The sequence below is a fragment of the Mobula birostris genome, unplaced genomic scaffold (assembly GCF_030028105.1).
Source record: "Mobula birostris isolate sMobBir1 unplaced genomic scaffold, sMobBir1.hap1 scaffold_391, whole genome shotgun sequence".
Taxonomy (NCBI): domain Eukaryota; kingdom Metazoa; phylum Chordata; class Chondrichthyes; order Myliobatiformes; family Myliobatidae; genus Mobula; species Mobula birostris.
Genome location: NW_027276996.1, coordinates 8,583 through 34,232, shown reverse-complemented (window position 1 = coordinate 34,232; position 25,650 = coordinate 8,583). Strand labels below are relative to the sequence as shown.

The 25,650-nt window shown below is 63.5% G+C and overlaps 1 protein-coding gene across 1 annotated transcript in view; it reads left to right on the top strand.

Moving 5' to 3' along the window:
• The window catches only part of etfb (electron transfer flavoprotein subunit beta), an 87,379-nt gene extending 62,030 nt beyond the window's left edge, over window positions 1-25,349 (top strand). Inside the window, exons 6-7 of the mRNA XM_072250524.1 lie at window positions 24,871-25,042; window positions 25,171-25,349. Coding sequence (XP_072106625.1) covers window positions 24,871-25,041 — 171 coding nt within the window. The 3' untranslated portion in view covers window position 25,042; window positions 25,171-25,349. The remainder of the gene's footprint in view (window positions 1-24,870; window positions 25,043-25,170) is intronic.
• Window positions 25,350-25,650: the final 301 nt, after the last annotated feature.

Sequence of the window (25,650 nt, the reverse complement as noted above, 5' to 3'; positions counted from 1 at the left end):
CCTGAACCTCGACACACCCCACTCCATCCATCACCCCGTCACCCTCCCTCTGTCACCCCCCCACCCTGAACTTCGACACACCCCACTCCACCCATCAGCCCCGTCACCCTCCCTCTGTCACCCCCCCCACCCTGAACCTCGACACACCCCACTCCATCCATCACCCCCGTCACCCTCCGTCTGTCACCTCCCCACCCTGAACCTTGACACACCCCACTCCATCCATCACCCCGTCACCCTCCCTCTGTCTCTCCCCCACCCTGAACCTGAACACACCCCACTCCATCCATCAGCCCCGTCACCCTCCGTCACCTCCCACCCTGAACCTCGACACACCCCACTCCATCCATCACCCCATCAACCTCCCTCTGTCACCCCCACCCTGAACCTCGACACACTCCACTCCATCCATCACCCCCGTCACCCTCCCTCTGTCTCTCCCCCACCCTGAACCCCGACACACCCCACTCCATCCATCACCCCCCGTCCCTCTCTCTGTCACCCCCTCACCCTGAACCTCGACACACCCCACTCCACCCATCACCCCGTCACCCTCCCTCTGTCTCTCCCCACCCTGAACCTCGACACACACCACTCCATCCATCACCCCGTCAGCCTCCCTCTGTCACTCCCCCACCCTGAAATCCAACACACCCCACTCCACCCATCACCCCGTCACCCTCCCTCTGTCACCACCCCAGCCTGAACCTCGACACACCCCACTCCATCCATCACCCCGTCACCCTCCGTCACCCCCTACCCTGAACCCCAACACACCCCACTCCATCCATCACCCTCGTCACCCTCCCTCTATCACTCCCCCACCCTGAACCTCGACACACCCCACTCCATCCATCACCCCGTCACCCTCCCTCTGTCTCTCCCCCACCCTGAACCTCGACACATCCCACTCCATCCATCACCCCATCACCCTCTCTCTGTCACCCCCACCCTGAACCTCAACACACCCCACTCCATCCATCACCCCCGTCACCCTCCCTCTGTCTCTCCCCCACTCTGAACCCCGACACACCCCACTCCATCCATCACCCCCGTCCCTCCCTCTGTCACCCCCCCCACCCTGAACCTCGACACACCCCACTCCACCCATCACCCCGTCACCCTCCTTCTGTCTCTCCCCACCCTGAACCTCGACACACCCCACTCCATTCATCAGCCCGTCACCCTCCCTCTGTCACTCCCCCACCCTGAAATCCAACACACCCCACTCCACCCATCACCCCGTCACCCTCACTCTGTCACCACCCCACCCTCAACCTCAAAACACCCCACTCCATCCATCACCCCGTCACCCTCCCTCTGTCACCACCCCACGCTGAACCCAGATACACCCCACTCCGTCCATCACCCCGTCACCCTCCCTCTGTCTCTCCCCACCCTGAACCTCGACACACCCCACTCCATCCATCACCCCGTCACCCTCCCTCTGTCACCCCCCCACCCTGAACCTCGACACACCCCACTCCATCCATCACCCCGTCACCCTCCTTCTGTCTCTCCCCCATTCTGGACCTCGACACAACCCACTCCACCCATCACCCCGTCACCCTCCCTCTGTCACCCCCCCACCCTGAACCCCGATACACCCCACTCCATTCATCACCCCGTCATCCTCCCTCTGTCACCCCCCACCCTGAACGACGACACACCCCACTCCACCCATCAGCATTGTCACCCTCCCTCTGGCACCCCCCCACCCTGAACCTCGACACACCCCACTCCATCCATCACCCCCATCACCCTCCCTCTGTCACCCCCACCCTGAACCCCGACACACCCCACTCCATCCATCACCCCCGTCCCTCTCTCTGTCACCCCACCCACCCTGAACCTCGACACACCCCACTCCACCCATCACCCCGTCACCCTCCCTCTGTCACTCCCCCACCCTGAATTCCAACACACCCCACTCCACCCATCACCCCGTCACCCTCCCTCTGTCACTCCCCACCCTCAACCTCAACACACCCCACTCCATCCATCACCCCGTCACCCTTCCTCTGTCACCCCCCACTCTGAACCTCGACACACCCCACTCCATCCATCACCCCGTCACCCTCCCTCTGTCACCCCCCCACCCTGAACCCCGATACACCCCACTCCGTCCATCACCCCGTCACCCTCCCTCTGTCTCTCCCCACCCTGAACCTCGACACACCCCACTCCATCCATCACCCCGTCACCCTCCCTCTGTCACCCCCCCACCCTGAACCTCGACACACCCCACTCCACCCATCAGCCCCGTCACCCTCCCTCTGTCACCCCCCCCCACCCTGAACCTCGACACACCCCACTCCATCCATCACCCCCGTCACCCTCCGTCTGTCACCTCCCCACCCTGAACCTTGACACACCCCACTCCATCCATCACCCCGTCACCCTCCCTCTGTCTCTCCCCCACCCTGAACCTCAACACACCCCACTCCATCCATCAGCCCCGTCACCCTCCGTCACCTCCCACCCTGAACCTCGACACACCCCACTCCATCCATCACCCCATCAACCTCCCTCTGTCACCCCCACCCTGAACCTCGACACACTCCACTCCATCCATCACCCCCGTCACCCTCCCTCTGTCTCTCCCCCACCCTGAACCCCGACACACCCCACTCCATCCATCACCCCCCGTCCCTCTCTCTGTCACCCCCCCCACCCTGAACCTCGACACACCCCACTCCACCCATCACCCCGTCACCCTCCCTCTGTCTCTCCCCACCCTGAACCTCGACACACCCCACTCCATCCATCACCCCGTCAGCCTCCCTCTGTCACTCCCCCACCCTGAAATCCAACACACCCCACTCCACCCATCACCCCGTCACCCTCCCTCTGTCACCACCCCAGCCTGAACCTCGACACACCCCACTCCATCCATCACCCCGTCACCCTCCGTCACCCCCTACCCTGAACCCCAACACACCCCACTCCATCCATCACCCTCGTCACCCTCCCTCTATCACTCCCCCACCCTGAACCTCGACACACCCCACTCCATCCATCACCCCGTCACCCTCCCTCTGTCTCTCCCCCACCCTGAACCTCGACACATCCCACTCCATCCATCACCCCATCACCCTCTCTCTGTCACCCCCACCCTGAACCTCGACACACCCCACTCCATCCATCACCCCCGTCACCCTCCCTCTGTCTCTCCCCCACCCTGAACCCCGACACACCCCACTCCATCCATCACCCCCATCCCTCCCTCTGTCACCCCCCCCACCCTGAACCTCGACACACCCCACTCCACCCATCACCCCGTCACCCTCCTTCTGTCTCTCCCCACCCTGAACCTCGACACACCCCACTCCATTCATCAGCCCGTCACCCTCCCTCTGTCACCCCCCCCCACCCTGAACCTCGACACACCCCACTCCATCCATCACCCCCGTCACCCTCCGTCTGTCACCTCCCCACCCTGAACCTTGACACACCCCACTCCATCCATCACCCCGTCACCCTCCCTCTGTCTCTCCCCCACCCTGAACCTCAACACACCCCACTCCATCCATCAGCCCCGTCACCCTCCGTCACCTCCCACCCTGAACCTCGACACACCCCACTCCATCCATCACCCCATCAACCTCCCTCTGTCACCCCCACCCTGAACCTCGACACACTCCACTCCATCCATCACCCCCGTCACCCTCCCTCTGTCTCTCCCCCACCCTGAACCCCGACACACCCCACTCCATCCATCACCCCCCGTCCCTCTCTCTGTCACCCCCCCACCCTGAACCTCGACACACCCCACTCCACCCATCACCCCGACACCCTCCCTCTGTCTCTCCCCACCCTGAACCTCGACACACCCCACTCCATCCATCACCCCGTCAGCCTCCCTCTGTCACTCCCCCACCCTGAAATCCAACACACCCCACTCCACCCATCACCCCGTCACCCTCCCTCTGTCACCACCCCAGCCTGAACCTCGACACACCCCACTCCATCCATCACCCCGTCACCCTCCGTCACCCCCTACCCTGAACCCCAACACACCCCACTCCATCCATCACCCTCGTCACCCTCCCTCTATCACTCCCCCACCCTGAACCTCGACACACCCCACTCCATCCATCACCCCGTCACCCTCCCTCTGTCTCTCCCCCACCCTGAACCTCGACACATCCCACTCCATCCATCACCCCATCACCCTCTCTCTGTCACCCCCACCCTGAACCTCGACACACCCCACTCCATCCATCACCCCCGTCACCCTCCCTCTGTCTCTCCCCCACCCTGAACCCCGACACACCCCACTCCATCCATCACCCCCATCCCTCCCTCTGTCACCCCCCCCACCCTGAACCTCGACACACCCCACTCCACCCATCACCCCGTCACCCTCCTTCTGTCTCTCCCCACCCTGAACCTCGACACACCCCACTCCATTCATCAGCCCGTCACCCTCCCTCTGTCACTCCCCCACCCTGAAATCCAACACACCCCACTCCACCCATCACCCCGTCACCCTCCCTCTGTCACTCCCCACCCTCAACCTCAACACACCCCACTCCATCCATCACCCCGTCACCCTTCCTCTGTCACCCCCCACCCTGAACCTCGACACACCCCACTCCATCCATCACCGCGTCACCCTCCCTCTGTCACCCCCCCACCCTGAACCCCGATACACCCCACTCCGTCCATCACCCCGTCACCCTCCCTCTGTCTCTCCCCACCCTGAACCTCGACACACCCCACTCCATCCATCACCCCGTCACCCTCCCTCTGTCACCCCCCCACCCTGAACCTCGACACACCCCACTCCATCCATCACCCCTTCACCCTCCCTCTGTCTCTCCCCCACTCTGGACCTCGACACAACCCACTCCACCCATCACCCCGTCACCCTCCCTCTGTCACACCCCCACCCTGAACCCCGATACACCCCACTCCATTCATCACCCCGTCATCCTCCCTCTGTCACCCCCCACCCTGAACCTCGACACACACCACTCCAAACATCAGCGTCGTCACCCTCCCTCTATCACCCTCACCTTGAACCCCGACACACCCCACCACCCATCACCCAGTCACCCTCCCTCTGTCACCCCCCACCCTGAACCTCTACACACCCCACTCCATCACCCCATCACCCTCCCTCTGTCACCCCCCACCCTGAACCCCGACACACACCACTCCACCCATCATCCCCGTAACCCTTCCTCTGTCTCTCGCCCACCCTGAACCTCAACAAACCTCACTCCGTCCATCACCCTCCCTCTGTCACCCCCACCCTGAACATCAACACACTCCACTCCATCCATCACCCCGTCACCCTCCCTCTGTCACCCCCACCCTGAACCTCGACACAGCCCACTCCACCCATCACCCCGTCACCCTCCCTCTGTCACCCCCACCCTGAACCTCGACACACCCCACTCCATCCATCACCCTGTCACCCTCCCTCTGTCATCCCCCACCCTGAACCCCGACACACCCCACTCCATCCATCACCCCGTCACCCTCCCTCTGTCACCCCCCCACCCTGAACCCCGACACAACCCACTCCACCCATCACCCCGTCACCCTCCCTCTGTCACCCCCACCCTGAACCACGACACACCCCACTCCATCCATCACCCCCGTCACCCTTCCTCTGTCTCTCCCCCACCCTGAACCCCGACACACCCCACTCCATCCATCACCCCCGTCCCTCTCTCTGTCACCCCCCCCCACCCTGAACCTCGACACACCCCACTCCACTCATCACCCCGTCACCCTCCTTCTGTCTCTCCCCACCCTGAACCTCGACACACCCCTCTCCATTCATCAGCCCGTCACCCTCCCTCTGTCACTCCCCCACCCTGAAATCCAACACACCCCACTCCACCCATCACCCCGTCACCCTCCCTCTGTCACTCCCCACCCTCAACCTCAACACACCCCACTCCATCCATCACCCCGTCACCCTCCCGCTGTCACCCCCCACCCTGATCCTCGACACACCCCACTCCATCCATCACCGCGTCACCCTCCCTCTGTCACCCCCCCACCCTGAACCCCGATACACCCCACTCCGTCCATCACCCCGTCACCCTCCCTCTGTCCCTCCCCACCCTGAACTTCGACACACCCCACTCCATCCATCACCCTGTCACCCTCCCTCTGTCACCCCCCCACCCTGAACCTCGACACACCCCACTCCATCCATCACCCCGTCACCCTCCCTCTGTCTCTCCCCCACTCTGGACCTCGACACAACCCACTCCACCCATCACCCCGTCACCCTCCCTCTGTCACACCCCCACCCTGAACCCCGATACACCCCACACCATTCATCACCCCGTCATCCTCCCTCTGTCACCCCCCACCCTGAACCTCGACACACACCACTCCAAACATCAGCCTTGTCACCCTCCCTCTATCACCCTCACCTTGAACCCCGACACACCCCACCACCCATCACCCAGTCACCCTCCCTCTGTCACCCCCCACCCTGAACCTCTACACACCCCACTCCATCACCCCATCACCCTCCCTCTGTCACCCCCCCACCCTGAACCCCGACACACACCACTCCACCCATCATCCCCGTCACCCTTCCTCTGTCTCTCGCCCACCCTGAACCTCAACAAACCTCACTCCGTCCATCACCCTCCCTCTGTCACCCCCACCCTGAACCTCAACACACTCCACTCCATCCATCACCCCGTCACCCTCCGTCACCCCCACCCTGAACCTCGACACAGCCCACTCCACCCATCACCCCGTCACCCTCCCTCTGTCACCCCCACCCTGAACCTCGACACACCCCACTCCATCCATCACCCTGTCACCCTCCCTCTGTCATCCCCCACCCTGAACCCCGACACACACCACTCCATCCATCACCCCGTCACCCTCCCTCTGTCACCCCCCCACCCTGAACCCCGACACACCCCACTGCACCCATCACCCCGTCACCCTCCCTCTGTCTCTCACCCACCCTGAACCTCTACACACCCCACTCCATCCATCAGCCCCGTCACCCTCCCTCTGCCACCCCCCTCTGAACCTCGACATTCCCCACTCCATCCATCACCCCATCACCCTCCCTCTGTCACCCCCACCCTGAACCTCGACACACCCCACTCCATCCATCACCCCCGTCACCCTCCCTCTGTCTCTCCCCCACCCTCAACCCCGACACACCCCACTCCACTCATCACCCCGTCACCCTCCCTCTGTCTCTCCCCACCCTGAACCTCGACACACCGCACTCCACCCATCACCCCGTCACCCTCCGTCTGTCACCACCCCACCCTGAACCTGGAAACACCCCACTCCATCCATCACCCCGTCACCCTCCCTCTGTCACCCCCCACCCTGAACCCCGACACACCCCACTCCATCCATCACCCACGTCACCCTCCCTCTGTCACTCCCCCACCCTGAACCCCGACACACCCCACTCCACCCATCACCCCCATCACCCTCCCTCTGTCACTCCCCCACCCTGAACCTCGACACACCCCACTCCATCCATCAGCCCCGTCACCCTCCCTCTGTCACCCCCCTCTGAACCTCGACATTCCCCACTCCATCCATCACCCCGTCACCCTCCCTCTGTCACCCCCCCACCCTGAACCTCGACACACCCCACTCCATCCATCACCCCCGTCACCCTCCCTCTGTCTCTCCCCCACCCTGAACCTCGACACATCCCACTCCATCCATCACCCCGTCACCCTCCCTCTGTCTCTCCCCCACCCTGAACCTCGACACACCCCACTCCATCCATCACCCCCGTCACCCTCCCTCTGTCACCCCCCACCCTGAACCTCGACACACCCCACTCCATCCATCACCCCATCACCCTCCCTCTGTCTCTCCCCCACCCTGAACCGCGACACACCCCACTCTATCCATCACCCCCGTCACCCTCCCTCTGTCTCTCCCCACCCTGAACCTCGACACACCCCACTCCATCCATCACCCCGTCAGCCTCTCTCTATCACCCCCCACCCTGAACCTCGACACAAGCCACTCCATCCATCACACCCGTCACCCTCCCTCTGTCTGTCCCCCACCCTGAACCTCGACACACCCCACTCCACCCATCACTCTGTCATCCTCCCTCTGTCACCCCCCACCCTGAACCTCGACACACCCCTCTCCATCCATCACCCTTCCTCTGTCACCCCCCACCCTAAACCCCGACACACCCCACTCCACCCTGAACGCCGACACACCTCACTCCACCCATCACCCCCCATCTCCCTCCCTCTGTCACCCCCCCTCTGAACCTCGACACTCCCCACTCCATCCATCACCCCCCCGTCACCCTCCCTCTGTCATCCCCACCCTGAACCTCAACACACTCCACTCCATCCATCACCCCGTAACCCTCCCTCTGTCACCCCCCCACCCTGATCCTCGACACACCCCACGCCATCCATCACCCCGTCACCCTCCCTCTGTCACCCCCCCACCCTAAACCTCGACACACCCCACTCCATCCATCACCCCGTCACCCTTCCTCTGTCTCTCCCCCACCCTGGACCTCGACACAACCCACTCCACCCATCACCCCGTCACCCTCCCTCTGTCACCCCCCCACCCTGAGCCCCGATACACCCCACTCCATCCATCACCCCGTCACCCTCCCTCTGTCACCCCCCACCCTGAACCTCGACACACACCACTCCACCCTGAACCCCGACACACCTCACTCCACCCATCACACCCGTCACCCTCCCTCTGTCACCCCCATCCTGAACCCCGACACACCTCACTCCGTCCATCACCCTCCCTCTGTCATCCCCACCCTGAACCTCAACACACTCCGCTCCATCCATCACCCCGTCACCCTCCCTCTGTCACCCCCCACCCTGAAACTCGACACACCCCACTCCACCTATCACCCCATCACCCTCCCTCTGTCACCCCGCACCCTGAACCTCGACACACCCCACTCCACCGTTCAGCCCCGTCACCCTCCCGGTGTCATCCCCCACCCTGAACCTCTACACACCCCACTCCATCCATCACCCCCCCATCACCCTCCCTCTGTCACCCCCATCCTGAACCCTGACACACCTCACTCCGTCCATCACCCTCCCTCTGTCATCCCCACCCTGAACCTCAACACACTCCGCTCCATCCATCACCCCGTCACCCTCCCTCTGTCACCCCCCACCCTGAAACTCGACACACCCCACTCCACCTATCACCCCATCACCCTCCCTCTGTCACCCCGCACCCTGAACCTCGACACACCCTACTCCACCCATCACACCCGTCACACTCCCTCTGTCTCCCCACCCTGAACCTCGACACACCCCACTCCATCCTTCATCCCGTCACGCTCCCTCTGTCTCTCCCCCACCCTGAACCTCGACACACCCACTCCACCCATCAGCCCCATCACCCTCACTCTGTCACCCCCCACCCTGAACCTCGACACACCCCACTCCACCCGTCAGCCCCATCACCCTCCCTCTGTCACCCCCCACCCTGAACCTCGACACACCCCACTCCACCCATCAGCCCCATCACCCTCCCTCTGTCACCCCCCACCCTGAACCTCAACACATCCCACTCCACCCATCAGCCCCATCACCCTCCCTCTGTCACCCCCCACCCTGAACCTCAACACATCCCACTCCACCCATCAGCCCCATCACCCTCCCTCTGTCACCCCCCACCCTGAACCTCGACACACCCCAGTCCACCGTTCAGCCCCGTCACCCTCCCTGTGTCATCCTCCACCCTGAACCTCGGCACACCCCACTCCATCCATCACCCTCCCTCTGTCACCCCCCAGCCTAAACCCCGACACACCCCACTCCACCCTGATACCCGACACACCTCACTCCACCCATCACACCCGTCACCCTCCCTCTGTCACCCCTCACCCTGGACCTCGACACAACCCACTCCACCCATCACCCCGTCACCCTCCCTCTGTCACTCCCCCACCCTGAACCCCGATACACCCCACTCCATCCATCACCCCGTCACCCTCCCTCTGTCACCCCCCACCCTGAACCTCGACACACCCCACTCCATCCATCACCCCCGTCACCCTCCCTCTGTCACTCCCCCACCCTGAACCCCGACACACCCCACTCCATCCATCACCCCCGTCACCCTCCCTCTGTCACCCCCCACCCTAAACTCCGACACACCCCACTCCACCCTGAACCCCGACACACCTCACTCCACCCATCACACCCGTCACCCTCCCTCTGTCACCCCCCACCCTGAACCTCGACACACCCCACTCCACCCATCATCCCGTCACGCTCCCTCTGTCTCTCGCCCACCCTGAACCTCTGCACACCCCACTCCATCCATCACCCCCCCATCACCCTCCCTCTGTCACCCCCATCCTGAACCCCGACACACCTCACTCCGTCCATCACCCTCCCTCTGTCATCCCCACCCTGAACCTCAACACACTCCGCTCCATCCATCACCCCGTCACCCTCCCTCTGTCACCCCCCACCCTGAAACTCGACACACCCCACTCCACCTATCACCCCATCACCCTCCCTCTGTCACCCCGCACCCTGAACCTCGACACACCCTACTCCACCCATCACACCCGTCACCCTCCCTCTGTCTCCCCACCCTGAACCTCGACACACCCCACTCCATCCTTCATCCCGTCACGCTCCCTCTGTCTCTCCCCCACCCTGAACCTCGACACACCCACTCCACCCATCAGCCCCATCACCCTCCCTCTGTCACCCCCCACCCTGAACCTCGACACACCCCACTCCACCCGTCAGCCCCATCACCCTCCCTCTGTCACCCCCCACCCTGAACCTCGACACACCCCACTCCACCCATCAGCCCCATCACCCTCCCTCTGTCACCCCCCACCCTGAACCTCAACACATCCCACTCCACCCATCAGCCCCATCACCCTCCCTCTGTCACCCCCCACCCTGAACCTCAACACATCCCACTCCACCCATCAGCCCCATCACCCTCCCTCTGTCACCCCCCACCCTGAACCTCGACACACCCCAGTCCACCGTTCAGCCCCGTCACCCTCCCTGTGTCATCCCCCACCCTGAACCTCGGCACACCCCACTCCATCCATCACCCTCCCTCTGTCACCCCCCAGCCTAAACCCCGACACACCCCACTCCACCCTGATACCCGACACACCTCACTCCACCCATCACACCCGTCACCCTCCCTCTGTCACCCCTCACCCTGGACCTCGACACACCCCACTACATCCATCACCCCGTCACCCTCCCTCTGTCTCTCCCCCACCCTGGACCTCGACACAACCCACTCCACCCATCACCCCGTCACCCTCCCTCTGTCACTCCCCCACCCTGAACCCCGATACACCCCACTCCATCCATCACCCCGTCACCCTCCCTCTGTCACCCCCCACCCTGAACCTCGACACACCCCACTCCATCCATCACCCCCGTCACCCTCCCTCTGTCTCTCCCCCACCCTAAACCCCGACACACCCCACTCCATCCATCACCCCCCCGTCTCCCTCCCTCTGTCACCCCCCCCAACCTCGACACTCCCCACTCCATCCATCACCCCGTCACCCTCCCTCTGTCACCCCTCCTCTGAACCTCGACACGCCCCACTCCATCCATCACCCCCCCATCTCCCTCCCTCTGTCACCCCCCCTCTGTCACCCCCACCCTGAACCCCGACACACCCCACTCCATCCATCACCCCCCGTCACCCTCCCTCTGTCACCCCCATCCTGAACCTCGACACACCTCACTCCGTCCATCACCCTCCCTCTGTCATCCCCACCCTGAACCTCTACACACTCCACTCCATCCATCACCCCGTCACCTTCCCTCTGTCACCCCCCCCACCCTGAACCCCGACACACCCCACGCCATCCATCACCCCGTCACCCTCCCTCTGTCTCTCCCCCACCCTGGACCTCGACACAACCCACTCCACCCATCACCCCGTCACCCTCCCTCTGTCACCCCCCCACCCTGAACCCCGATACACCCCACTCCATCCATCACCCCGTCACCCTCCCTCTGTCACCCCCCACCCTGAACCCCGACACACCTCACTCCACCCATCACACCCGTCACCCTCCCTCTGTCACCTCCCACACTGAACCTCGACACACCACACTCCACCCATCAGCCCCGTCACCCTCCCTCCTGCTCCCCACCCTGAAACTCGACAAACCCCACTCCACCCATCACACTCCCTCTGTCACCCCCCAGCCTAAACCCCGACACACCCCACTCCACCCTGAACCCCGACACACCCCACTCCATCCATCACCCCCGTCACCCTCCCTCTGTCACCCTCCACCCTGAACCTCGATACACCCCACTCCATCCATCACTCTGTCATCCTCCCTCTGTCACCCCCCACCCTGAACATCGACACATCCCTCTCCATCCATCACCCTTTCTCTGTCACCCCCCACCCTAAACCCCGACACACCCCACTCCACCCTGAACGCCGACACACCTCACTCCACCCATCACACCCGTCACCCTCCCTCTTGTCTCCCCACCCTGAACCTCGACAAACCCCACTCCATCCGTCACCCCCGTCACCCTCCCTCTGTTACCCCCACCTTGAACCCCGACACACCCCACTCCATCCGTCACCCCGTCACCCTCCCTCTGTTACCCCCACCTTGAACCCCGACACACCCCACTCCACCCATCAGCCCCATCACCCTCCCTCTGTCTCTCCCCACCCTGAACCTCGACACACCCCACTCCACCCATCAGCCCCATCACCCTCCCTCTGTCTCTCCCCACCCTGAACCTCGACACACCCAACTCCACCGTTCAGCCCCGTCACCCTCCCTGTGTCATCCCCCACCCTGAACCTCTACACACCCCACTCCATCCATCACCCCCCCCATCTCCCTCCCTCTGTCACCCCCCCTCTAACCTCGACACTCCCCACTCCATCCATCACCCCCCCGTCACCCTCCCTCTGTCACCCCCATCCTGAACCTCGACACACCTCACTCCGTCCATCACCCTCCCTCTGTCATCCCCACCCTGAACCTCAACACACTCCGCTCCATCCATCACCCCGTCACCCTCCCTCTGTCACCTCCCACCCTGAAACTCGACACACCCCACTCCACCCATCACCCCCCCGTCTCCCTCCCTCTGTCACCCCCCCTCTGAACCTCGACACTCCCCACTCCAAACATCAGCCTCGTCACCCTCCATCACCCTGACCTTGAACCCCGACACACCCCACCACCCATCACCCAGTCACCCTCCCTCTGTCACCCCCCACCCTGAACCTCGACACACCCCACTCCATCCATCATCCCGTCACCCTCCCTCTGTCACCCCCCACCCTGAACCTCGACACACCCTACTCCACCCATCACACCCGTCACTCTCCCTCTGTCTCCCCACCCTGAACCTCGACACACCCCACTCCATCCTTCATCCCGTCACGCTCCCTCTGTCTCTCCCCCACCCTGAACCTCGACACACCCCCTCCACCCATCAGCCCCATCACCCTCCCTCTGTCACCCCCCACCCTGAACCTCGACACACCCCACTCCACCCATCAGCCCCATCACCCTCCCTCTGTCACCCCCCACCCTGAACCTCGACACACCCCACTCCACCCATCAGCCCCATCACCCTCCCTCTGTCACCCCCCACCCTGAACCTCAACACATCCCACTCCACCCATCAGCCCCATCACCCTTCCTCTGTCACCCCCCACCCTGAACCTCAACACACCCCAGTCCACCGTTCAGCCCCGTCACCCTCCCTGTGTCATCCCCCACCCTGAACCTCGGCACACCCCACTCCATCCATCACCCTCCCTCTGTCACCCCCCAGCCTAAACCCCGACACACCCCACTCCACCCTGATACCCGACACACCTCACTCCACCCATCACACCCGTCACCCTCCCTCTGTCACCCCTCACCCTGGACCTCGACACACCCCACTACATCCATCACCCCGTCACCCTCCCTCTGTCTCTCCCCACCCTGAACCTCGACACACCCCACTCCACCCATCATCCCGTCACCCTCCCTCTGTCACCCCTCACCCTGGACCTCGACACACCCCACTCCATTCATCACCCCCATCACCCTCCCTCTTTCTCTCCCCCACCCTGGACCTCGACACAACCCACTCCACCCATCACCCCGTCACCCTCCCTCTGTCACCCCACACCCTGAACCTCAACACACCCCACTCCGTCCATCACCCCCATTACCCTCCCTCTGTCACCCCCCACCCTGAACCCCGACACACCCCACTCCACCCTGAACCCCGACACACCTCACTCCACCCATCACCCCCGTCACCCTCCCTCTGTCACCCCCCACCCTGAACCTCGACACAGCCCACTCTATCCATCACCGGTCACCCTCCCTCTGTCACCCCCCACCCTGAACCTCGACACACCCCACTCCATCCATCACCCCCGTCACCCTCCCTGTGTCTCTCCCCCACCCTGAACCTCGACACACCCCACTCCACCCATCATCCCGTCACGCTCCCTCTGTCTCTCGCCCACCCTGAACCTCTGCACACCCCACTCCATCCATCACCCCACCGTCTCCCTCCCTCTGTCACCCCCATCCTGAACATCGACACACCTCACTCCGTCCATCACCCTCCCTCTGTCACCCCTCCTCTGAACCTCGACACGCCCCACTCCATCCATCACCCCGTCACCCTCCGTCTTTCTCTCCCCACCCTGAACCCCGACACTCCCCACTCCATCCATCACCCCGTCACCCTCCGTCTTTCTCTCCCCACCCTGATCCTCGACACACCCCACTCCATCCATCACCCCGTCACCCTCCCTCGGTCACCACCCCACCCTGAACCCCGACACTCCCCACTCCATCCATCACCCCGTCACCCTCTGTTTTTCTCTCCCCACCCTGAACCCCGACACTCCCCACTCCATCCATCACCCCGTCACCCTCCCTCTGTCACCCCCCCACCCTGATCCTCGACACACCCCACTCCATCCATCACCCCGTCACCCTCCCTCAGTCACCACCCCACCCTGAACCTCGACACACCCCACTCCACCCATCACCCCATCACCCTCCCTCTGACACCCCCGCACCCTGATGCTCGACACACCACACTCCATTCTTCACCCCCGTCACGCTCCCTCTAACACCCTCCCACCCTGAACCTCGACACACCCCTCTCCATCCATCACCCTTCCTCTGTCACCCCCCACCCTAAATCCCGACACACCCCACTCCACCCTGAACGCCGACACACCTCACTGCACCCATCACACCCGTCACCCTCCCTCTTGTCTCCCCACCCTGAACCTCGACAAACCCCACTCCATCCGTCACCCCGTCACCCTCCCTCTGTTACCCCCACCTTGAACCCCGACACACCCCACTCCACCCATCAGCCCGTCACCCTCCCTCTGTCTCTCCCCCACCCTGAACCTCGACACACCCCACTCCACCCATCAGCCCCATCACCCTCCCTCTGTCTCTCCCCACCCTGAACCTCGACACACCCCACTCCACCCATCAGCCCCATCACCCGCCCTCTTTCACCCCCCACCCTGAACCTCGACACACCCCACTCCACCGTTCAGCCCCGTCACCCTCCCGGTGTCATCCCCCACCCTGAACCTCTACACACCCCACTCCATCCATCACCCCCCCCGTCACCCTCCCTCTGTCACCCCCATCCTGAACCCCGACACACCTCACTCCGTCCATCACCCTCTCTCTGTCATCCCCACCCTGAACCTCAACACACTCCGCTCCATCCATCACCCCGTCACCCTCCCTCTGTCACCCCCCACCCTGAAACTCGACACACCCCACTCCACCTATCACCCCATCACCCTCCCTCTGTCACCCCGCACCCTGAACCTCGACACACCCTACTCCACCCATCACACCCGTCACCCTCCCTCTGTCTCCCCACCCTGAACCTCGACACACCCCACTCCATCCTTCATCCCGTCACGCTCCCTCTGTCTCTCCCCCACCCTGAACCTCGACACACCCCACTCCATCCATCAGCCCCATCACCCTCCCTCTGTCACCCCCCACCCTGAACCTCGACACACCCCACTCCACCCGTCAGCCCCATCACCCTCCCTCTGTCACCCCCCACCCTGAACCTCGACACACCCCACTCCACCCATCAGCCCCATCACCCTCCCTCTGTCACCCCCCACCCTGAACCTCAACACATCCCACTCCACCCATCAGCCCCATCACCCTCCCTCTGTCACCCCCCACCCTGAACCTCAACACATCCCACTCCACCCATCAGCCCCATCACCCTCCCTCTGTCACCCCCCACCCTGAACCTCGACACACCCCAGTCCACCGTTCAGCCCCGTCACCCTCCCTGTGTCATCCCCCACCCTGAACCTCGGCACACGCCACTCCATCCATCACCCTCCCTCTGTCACCCCCCAGCCTAAACCCCGACACACCCCACTCCACCCTGATACCCGACACACCTCACTCCACCCATCACACCCGTCACCCTCCCTCTTGTCTCCCCACCCTGAACCTCGACAAACCCCACTCCATCCGTCACCCCGTCACCCTCCCTCTGTTACCCCCACCTTGAACCCCGACACACCCCACTCCACCCATCAGCCCGTCACCCTCCCTCTGTCTCTCCCCCACCCTGAACCTCGACACACCCCACTCCACCCATCAGCCCCATCACCCTCCCTCTGTCTCTCCCCACCCTGAACCTCGACACACCCCACTCCACCCATCAGCCCCATCACCCGCCCTCTTTCACCCCCCACCCTGAACCTCGACACACCCCACTCCACCGTTCAGCCCCGTCACCCTCCCGGTGTCATCCCCCACCCTGAACCTCTACACACCCCACTCCATCCATCACCCCCCCGTCACCCTCCCTCTGTCACCCCCATCCTGAACCCCGACACACCTCACTCCGTCCATCACCCTCCCTCTGTCATCCCCACCCTGAACCTCAACACACTCCGCTCCATCCATCACCCCGTCACCCTCCCTCTGTCACCCCCCACCCTGAAACTCGACACACCCCACTCCACCTATCACCCCATCACCCTTCCTCTGTCACCCCGCACCCTGAACCTCGACACACCCTACTCCACCCATCACACCCGTCACCCTCCCTCTGTCTCCCCACCCTGAACCTCGACACACCCCACTCCATCCTTCATCCCGTCACGCTCCCTCTGTCTCTCCCCCACCCTGAACCTCGACACACCCACTCCACCCATCAGCCCCATCACCCTCCCTCTGTCACCCCCCACCCTGAACCTCGACACACCCCACTCCACCCGTCAGCCCCATCACCCTCCCTCTGTCACCCCCCACCCTGAACCTCGACACACGCCACTCCACCCATCAGCCCCATCACCCTCCCTCTGTCACCCCCCACCCTGAACCTCAACACATCCCACTCCACCCATCAGCCCCATCACCCTCCCTCTGTCACCCCCCACCCTGAACCTCAACACATCCCACTCCACCCATCAGCCCCATCACCCTCCCTCTGTCACCCCCCACCCTGAACCTCGACACACCCCAGTCCACCGTTCAGCCCCGTCACCCTCCCTGTGTCATCCCCCACCCTGAACCTCGGCACACCCCACTCCATCCATCACCCTCCCTCTGTCACCCCCCAGCCTAAACCCCGACACACCCCACTCCACCCTGATACCCGACACACCTCACTCCACCCATCACACCCGTCACCCTCCCTCTGTCACCCCTCACCCTGGACCTCGACACACCCCACTACATCCATCACCCCGTCACCCTCCCTCTGTCTCTCCCCCACCCTGGACCTCGACACAACCCACTCCACCCATCACCCCGTCACCCTCCCTCTGTCACTCCCCCACCCTGAACCCCGATACACCCCACTCCATCCATCACCCCGTCACCCTCCCTCTGTCACCCCCCACCCTGAACCTCGACACACCCCACTCCATCCATCACCCCCGTCACCCTCCCTCTGTCTCTCCCCCACCCTAAACCCCGACACACACCACTCCATCCATCACCCCCCCGTCTCCCTCCCTCTGTCACCCCCCCCAACCTCGACACTCCCCACTCCATCCATCACCCCGTCACCCTCCCTCTGTCACCCCTCCTCTGAACCTCGACACGCCCCACTCCATCCATCACCCCGTCACCCTCCGTCTTTCTCTCCCCACCCTGAACCCCGACACACCCCACTCCACCCATCACCCCGTCACCCTCCGTCTTTCTCTCCCTACCCTGATCCTCGACACACCCCACTCTGTCCATCACCCCATCACCCTCCCTCTGACACCCCCGCACCCTGATGCTCGACACACCCCACTCCATCCTTCACCCCCGTCACGCTCCCTCTAACACCCTCCCACCCTGAACCTCAACACACCCCACTCTATCCATCACCCCGGTCACCCTCCCTCTGTCTCTCCCCCACCCTGAACCCCGACACATCCCACTCCACCCATCACCCCGTCACCCTCCCTCTGTCTCTCCCCCACCCTGAACCTCGACACACACCACTCCATCCATCACCCCGTCACCCTCCCTCTGTCACCCCCCCACCCTGAACCTCGACACACCCCACTCCACCTATCACCCTGTCACCCTCTCTCTGTCTCTCCCCACCCTGAACCTCAACACACCCCACTCCATCCATCACCCTGTCACCCTCCCTCTGTCTCTCCCCACCCTGAACCTCGACACATCCCACTCCATCCATCACCCCCGTCACCCTCCCTCTGTCACCCCCCACCCTGAAATCCAACACACCCCTCTCCATCCATCACCCCTGTCACCCTCCCTCTGTCACCCCCCCCACCCTGAACCTCGACACACCCGACTCCACCCTGAAACCCCGACACCCTCCCTCTGTCACCTCCCCACTCCGAACCCCACTCAGCCCCTTCCTCACCCCACTCAGCCCCTTCCTCACCCCACTCCGAACCCCTACCTCTCCCCACTCCGAACTCCTACCTCACCCCACTCCGAACCCCTACCTCTCCCCACTCCGAACCCCTACCTCACCCCACTCCGAACCCCTACCTCACCCCACTCCGAACCCCTACCTCTCCCCACTCCGAACCCCTACCTCACCCCACTCCGAACCCCTACCTCACCCCACTCCGAACCCCTACCTCTCCCCACTCCGAACCCCTACCTCTCCCCACTCCGAACCCCTACCTCTCCCCACTCCGAACCCCTACCTCTCCCCACTCCGAACCCCTACCTCACCCCACTCCGAACCCCTTCCTCACCCCACTCCGAACCCCTTCCTCTCCCCACTCCGAACCCCTACCTCACCCCACTCCGAACCCCTACCTCACCCCACTCCGAACCCCTACCTCTCCCCACTCCGAACCCCTACCTCACCCCACTCTGAACCGCTACCTCTCCCCACTCCGAACCCCTACCTCTCCCCACTCCGAACCCCTACCTCACCCCACTCCGAACCCCTACCTCACCCCACTCCGAAACCCTACCTCTCCCCACTCCGAACCCCTACCTCTCCCCACTCCGAACCCCTACCTCACCCCACTCCGAACCCCTACCTCACCCCACTCCGAACTCCTACCTCACCCCACTCCGAACTCCTACCTCACCCCACTCCGAACCCCTACCTCACCCCACTCCGAACCCCTACCTCACCCCACTCCGAACCCCTACCTCACCCCACTCCGAACCCCTACCTCACCCCACTCCGAACTCCTACCTCACCCCACTCAGAACCCCTACCTCACCCCACTCCGAACCCCTACCTCTCCCCACTCCGAACCCCTACCTCACCCCACTCCGAACCCCTACCTCTCCCCACTCCGAACTCCTACCTCACCCCACTCCGAACCCCTACCTCACCCCACTCCGAACTCCTACCTCACCCCACTCCGAACCCCTACCTCACCCCACTCCGAACCCCTACCTCACCCCACTCCGAACCCCTACCTCACCCCACTCCGAACCCCTACCTCACCCCACTCCGAACTCCTACCTCACCCCACTCCGAACTCCTACCTCACCCCACTCCGAACCCCTACCTCACCCCACTCCGAACCCCTACCTCTCCCCACTCCGAACCCCTACCTCTCCCCACTCCGAACCCCTACCTCTCCCCACTCCGAACCCCTACCTCACCCCACTCCGAACCCCTACCTCTCCCCACTCCGAACCCCTACCTCACCCCACTCCGAACCCCTACCTCACCCCACTCCGAACTCCTACCTCTCCCCACTCCGAACCCCTGCCTCACCCCACTCCGAACCCCTGCCTCACCCCACTCCGAACCCCTGCCTCACCCCACTCCGAACTCCTGCCTCTCCCCACTGCGAACCACTACCTCACCCCACTCCGAACCCCTACCTCATCCCACTCCGAACCCCTACCTCACCCCACTCCGAACCCCTACCTCACCCCACTCCGAACCCCTACCTCTCCCCACTCCGAACCCCTACCTCTCCCCACTCCGAACCCCTACCTCACCCCACTCCGAACCCCTACCTCACCCCACTCCGAACCCCTACCTCTCCCCACTCCGAACCCCTACCTCACCCCACTCCGAACTCCTACCTCACCCCACTCCGAACCCCTACCTCTCCCCACTCCGAACCCCTACCTCACCCCACTCCGAAACCCTACCTCACCCCACTCCGAACCCCTAACTCACCCCACTCCGAACCCCTACCTCACCCCACTCCGAACCCCTACCTCTCCCCACTCCGAACTCCTACCTCACCCCACTCCGAACTCCTACCTCTCCCCACTCCGAACCCCTACCTCACCCCACTCCGAACCCCTACCTCACCCCACTCCGAACCCCTACCTCTCCCCACTCCGAACCCCTACCTCACCCCAATCCGAACCCCTACCTCACCCCACTCCGAACCCCTACCTCTCCCCACTCCGAACCCCTACCTCTCCCCACTCCGAACCCCTACCTCTCCCCACTCCGAACCCCTACCTCACCCCACTCCGAACCCCTACCTCACCCCACTCCGAACCCCTACCTCACCCCACTCCGAACCCCTACCTCACCCCACTCCGAACCCCTACCTCTCCCCACTCCGAACCCCTACCTCTCCCCACTCCGAACCCCTACCTCTCCCCACTCCGAACCCCTACCTCTCCCCACTCCGAACCCCTACCTCACCCCACTCCGAACCCCTACCACACCACACTCCGAACCCCTACCTCACTCCACTCCGAACCCCTACCTCTCCCCACTCCGAACCCCTACCTCACCCCACTCCGAACCCCTACCTCTCCCCACTCCGAACCCCTACCTCACCCCACTCCGAACCCCTACCTCACCCCACTCCGAACCCCTACCTCACCCCACTCCGAACCCCTACCTCACCCCACTCCGAACCCCTACCTCTCCCCACTCCGAACCCCTACCTCTCCCCACTCCGAACCCCTACCTCTCCCCACTCCGAACCCCTACCTCACCCCACTCCGAACCCCTACCACACCACACTCCGAACCCCTACCTCTCCCCACTCCGAACCCCTACCTCTCCCCACTCCGAACCCCTACCTCTCCCCACTCCGAACCCCTACCTCACCCCACTCCGAACCCCTACCTCACCCCACTCCGAACCCCTACCTCACCCCACTCCGAACCCCTACCTCACCCCACTCCGAACTCCGACCTCTCCCCACTCCGAACTCCTACCTCACCCCACTCCGAACTCCTACCTCTCCCCACTCCGAACCCCTACCTCTCCCCACTCCGAACCCCTACCTCACCCCACTCCGAACCCCTACCTCTCCCCACTCCGAACCCCTACCTCTCCCCACTCCGAACCCCTACCTCTCCCCACTCCGAACCCCTACCTCTCCCCACTCCGAACCCCTACCTCACCCCACTCCGAACCCCTACCTCACCCCGCACCGAACCCCTACCTCTCCCCGCACCGAACCCCTACCTCTCCCCGCACCGAACCCCTACCTCTCCCCGCACCGAACCCCTACCTCACCCCGCACCGAACCCCTACCTCACCCCACTCCGAACCCCTACCTCACCCCACTCCGAACCCCTACCTCACCCCACTCCGAACCCCTACCTCTCCCCACTCCGAACCCCTACCTCCCCCCACTCCGAACCCCTACCTCACTCCACTCCGAACCCCTACCTCTCCCCACTCCGAACCCCTACCTCTCCCCACTCCGAACCCCTACCTCTCCCCACTCCGAACCCCTACCTCTCCCCACTCCGAACCCCTACCTCACCCCACTCCGAACCCCTACCTCACCCCACTCCGAACCCCTACCTCTCCCCACTCCGAACCCCTACCTCTCCCCACTCCGAACCCCTACCTCTCCCCACTCCGAACCCCTACCTCACCCCACTCCGAACCCCTACCTCACCCCACTCCGAACCCCTACCTCACCCCACTCCGAACCCCTACCTCTCCCCACTCCGAACCCCTACCTCTCCCCACTCCGAACCCCTACCTCTCCCCACTCCGAACCCCTACCTCTCCCCACTCCGAACCCCTACCTCACCCCACTCCGAACCCCTACCTCTCCCCACTCCGAACCCCTACCTCACCCCACTCCGAACCCCTACCTCACCCCACTCCGAACCCCTACCTCTCCCCACTCCGAACCCCTACCTCACCCCACTCCGAACCCCTACCTCACCCCACTCCGAACCCCTACCTCACCCCACTCCGAACCCCTACCTCACCCCACTCCGAACTCCTACCTCTCCCCACTCCGAACCCCTACCTCTCCCCACTCCGACCCCCTACCTCTCCCCACTCCGAACCCCTACCTCACCCCACTCCGAACCCCTACCTCACCCTACTCCGAACTCCTACCTCACCCCACTCCGAACTCCTACCTCACCCCACTCCGAACCCCTACCTCTCCCCACTCCGAACCCCTACCTCACCCCACTCCGAACCCCTACCTCTCCCCACTCCGAACCCCTACCTCTCCCCACTCCGAACCCCTACCTCACCCCACTCCGAACCCCTACCTCACCCCACTCCGAACCCCTACCTCACCCCACTCCGAACCCCTACCTCACCCCACTCCGAACCCCTACCTCTCCCCACTCCGAACCCCTACCTCACCCCCACTCCGAACCCCTACCTCACCCCACTCCGAACCCCTACCTCTCCCCACTCCGAACCCCTACCTCACCCCACTCCGAACCCCTACCTCTCCCCACTCCGAACTCCTACCTCACCCCACTCTGAGCCCCTACCTCTCCCCACTCCGAACCCCTACCTCTCCCCACTCCGAACCCCTACCTCTCCCCACTCCGAACCCCTACCTCTCCCCACTCCGAACCCCTACCTCACCCCACTCCGAACTCCTACCTCTCCCCACTCCGAACCCCTACCTCACCCCACTCCGAACCCCTACCTCACCCCACTCCGAACCCCTACCTCACCCCACTCCGAACCCCTACCTCTCCCCACTCCGAACCCCCTCTCCCCACTCCGAACCCCTACCTCACCCCACTCCGAACCCCTACCTCACCCCACTCCGAACCCCTACCTCACCCCACTCCGAACCCCTACCTCTCCCCACTCCGAACTCCTACCTCACCCCACTCCGAACCCCTACCTCTCCCCACTCCGAACCCCTACCTCACCCCACTCCGAACCCCTACCTCACCCCACTCCGAACCCCTACCTCTCCCCACTCCGAACCCCTACCTCACCCCACTCCGAACCCCTACCTCACCCCACTCCGAACCCCTACCTCACCCCACTCCGAACCCCTACCTCACCCCACTCCGAACCCCTACCTCACCCCACTCCGAACCCCTACCTCTCCCCACTCCGAACCCCTACCTCACCCCACTCCGAACCCCTACCTCACCCCACTCCGAACCCCTACCTCTCCCCACTCCGAACTCCTACCTCTCCCCACTCCGAACCCCTACCTCTCCCCACTCCGAACCCCTGCCTCACCCCACTCCGAACTCCTGCCTCACCCCACTCCGAACCCCTGCCTCACCCCACTCCGACCCCAAACCTCTCCCCACTCCGAACCCCTACCTCACCCCACTCCGAACCCCTACCTCACCCCACTCCGAACCCCTACCTCACCCCACTCCGAACCCCTACCTCACCCCACTCCGAACCCACTCTCCCCACTCCGAACCCCTACCTCACCCCACTCCGAACCCCTACCTCTCCCCACTCCGAACTCCTACCTCACCCCACTCCGAACTCCTACCTCTCCCCACTCCGAACCCTACCTCACCCCACTCCGAACCCCTACCTCTTCCCACTCCGAACCCCTACCTCACCCCACTCCGAACCCCTACCTCACCCCACTCCGAACCCCTACCTTTCCCCACTCCGAACCCCTACCTCACCCCACTCCGAACCCCTACCTCACCCCACTCCGAACTCCTACCTCTCCCCACTCCGAACCCCTACCTCACCCCACTCCGAACCCCTACCTCTCCCCACTCCGAACCCCTACCTCTCCCCACTCCGAACCCCTACCTCTCCCCACTCCGAACCCCTACCTCACCCCACTCCGAACCCCTACCTTTCCCCACTCCGAACCCCTACCTCACCCCACTCCGAACCCCTACCTCACCCCACTCCGAACCCCTACCTCTCCCCACTCCGAACTCCTACCTCACCCCACTCCGACCCCAAACCTCGCTCCACTCCAATCCCCTACCTCACCCCACTCCGACCCCTACCTCACCCCACTCCGAACCCCTGCCTCACCCCACTCCTAACCCCTACCTCTCCCCACTCCGAACCCCTACCTCACCCCACTCCGAACCCCTACCTCTCCCCACTCCGAACCCCTGCCTCACCCCACTCCGAACCCCTACCTCTCCCCACTCCGAACCCCTACCTCTCCCCACACCATCCGTCACTCATCCTCACTCTCTCACCCTCCCTCTCTGTCTCCTCCCCCACCCCACAGAAAGCCAAGAAGAAGAAAATCGACAAGCTGACTCTACAGGAACTGGGTGTGGGGACTGCAGGGAAGCTGGAGACTCTCAGCATCGAGGAGCCCCCACAACGAACAGCCGGTGCCAAGGTAGAGTCTGTGGAACAACTCATCGAGAAGCTCAGGGAGATCGGCCGGATATAAGGTGTGAGCCAATACAGTATGAAAGATGGAAGGAGTTTCACTCTGTGTCTGACCCTGGGAAGGTGCACTGTGTAATATTTGGAGCAAGTCGTTAATTTCACTTTTCCCATTTTTGTCATGTATTTGCAGGACTCTGACCAGTTAGTTGGGAAACACACAAAACTGACTGCTGTGACATGGATCCTCCCTCTGTGGAACAATCCCAACGGCCTGACACCCTGCTGCAGCTGCATTAATCCTGGATAATTGTGAAGTGTGACCTGGGAAATGTCACAAGATGAACTTTAATAAATATAATTTCTACATAATTTGAACAGATTTTGCTTACTACATGGTGATGGGTTTGATATCCCTGGGTCATACCACACTGGGAGCATCGTGCACAGTTCCGGTCTCCATATCCCTATTCAGACCCACACCAGGAGCACTGTGCACAGTTCCAGTCTCCGTATCCCTGGGTCACACCCACACGGTGAGCACTGTGCACAGTTCCAGTCACAGTATCCCTGGGTCAGACCCACATCGGGAGCACCGTGTACAGTTCCAGTCTCCGTATCCCTGGGTCAGACCCACACCAGGAGCACTGTGCACAGTTCCAGTCTCCGTATC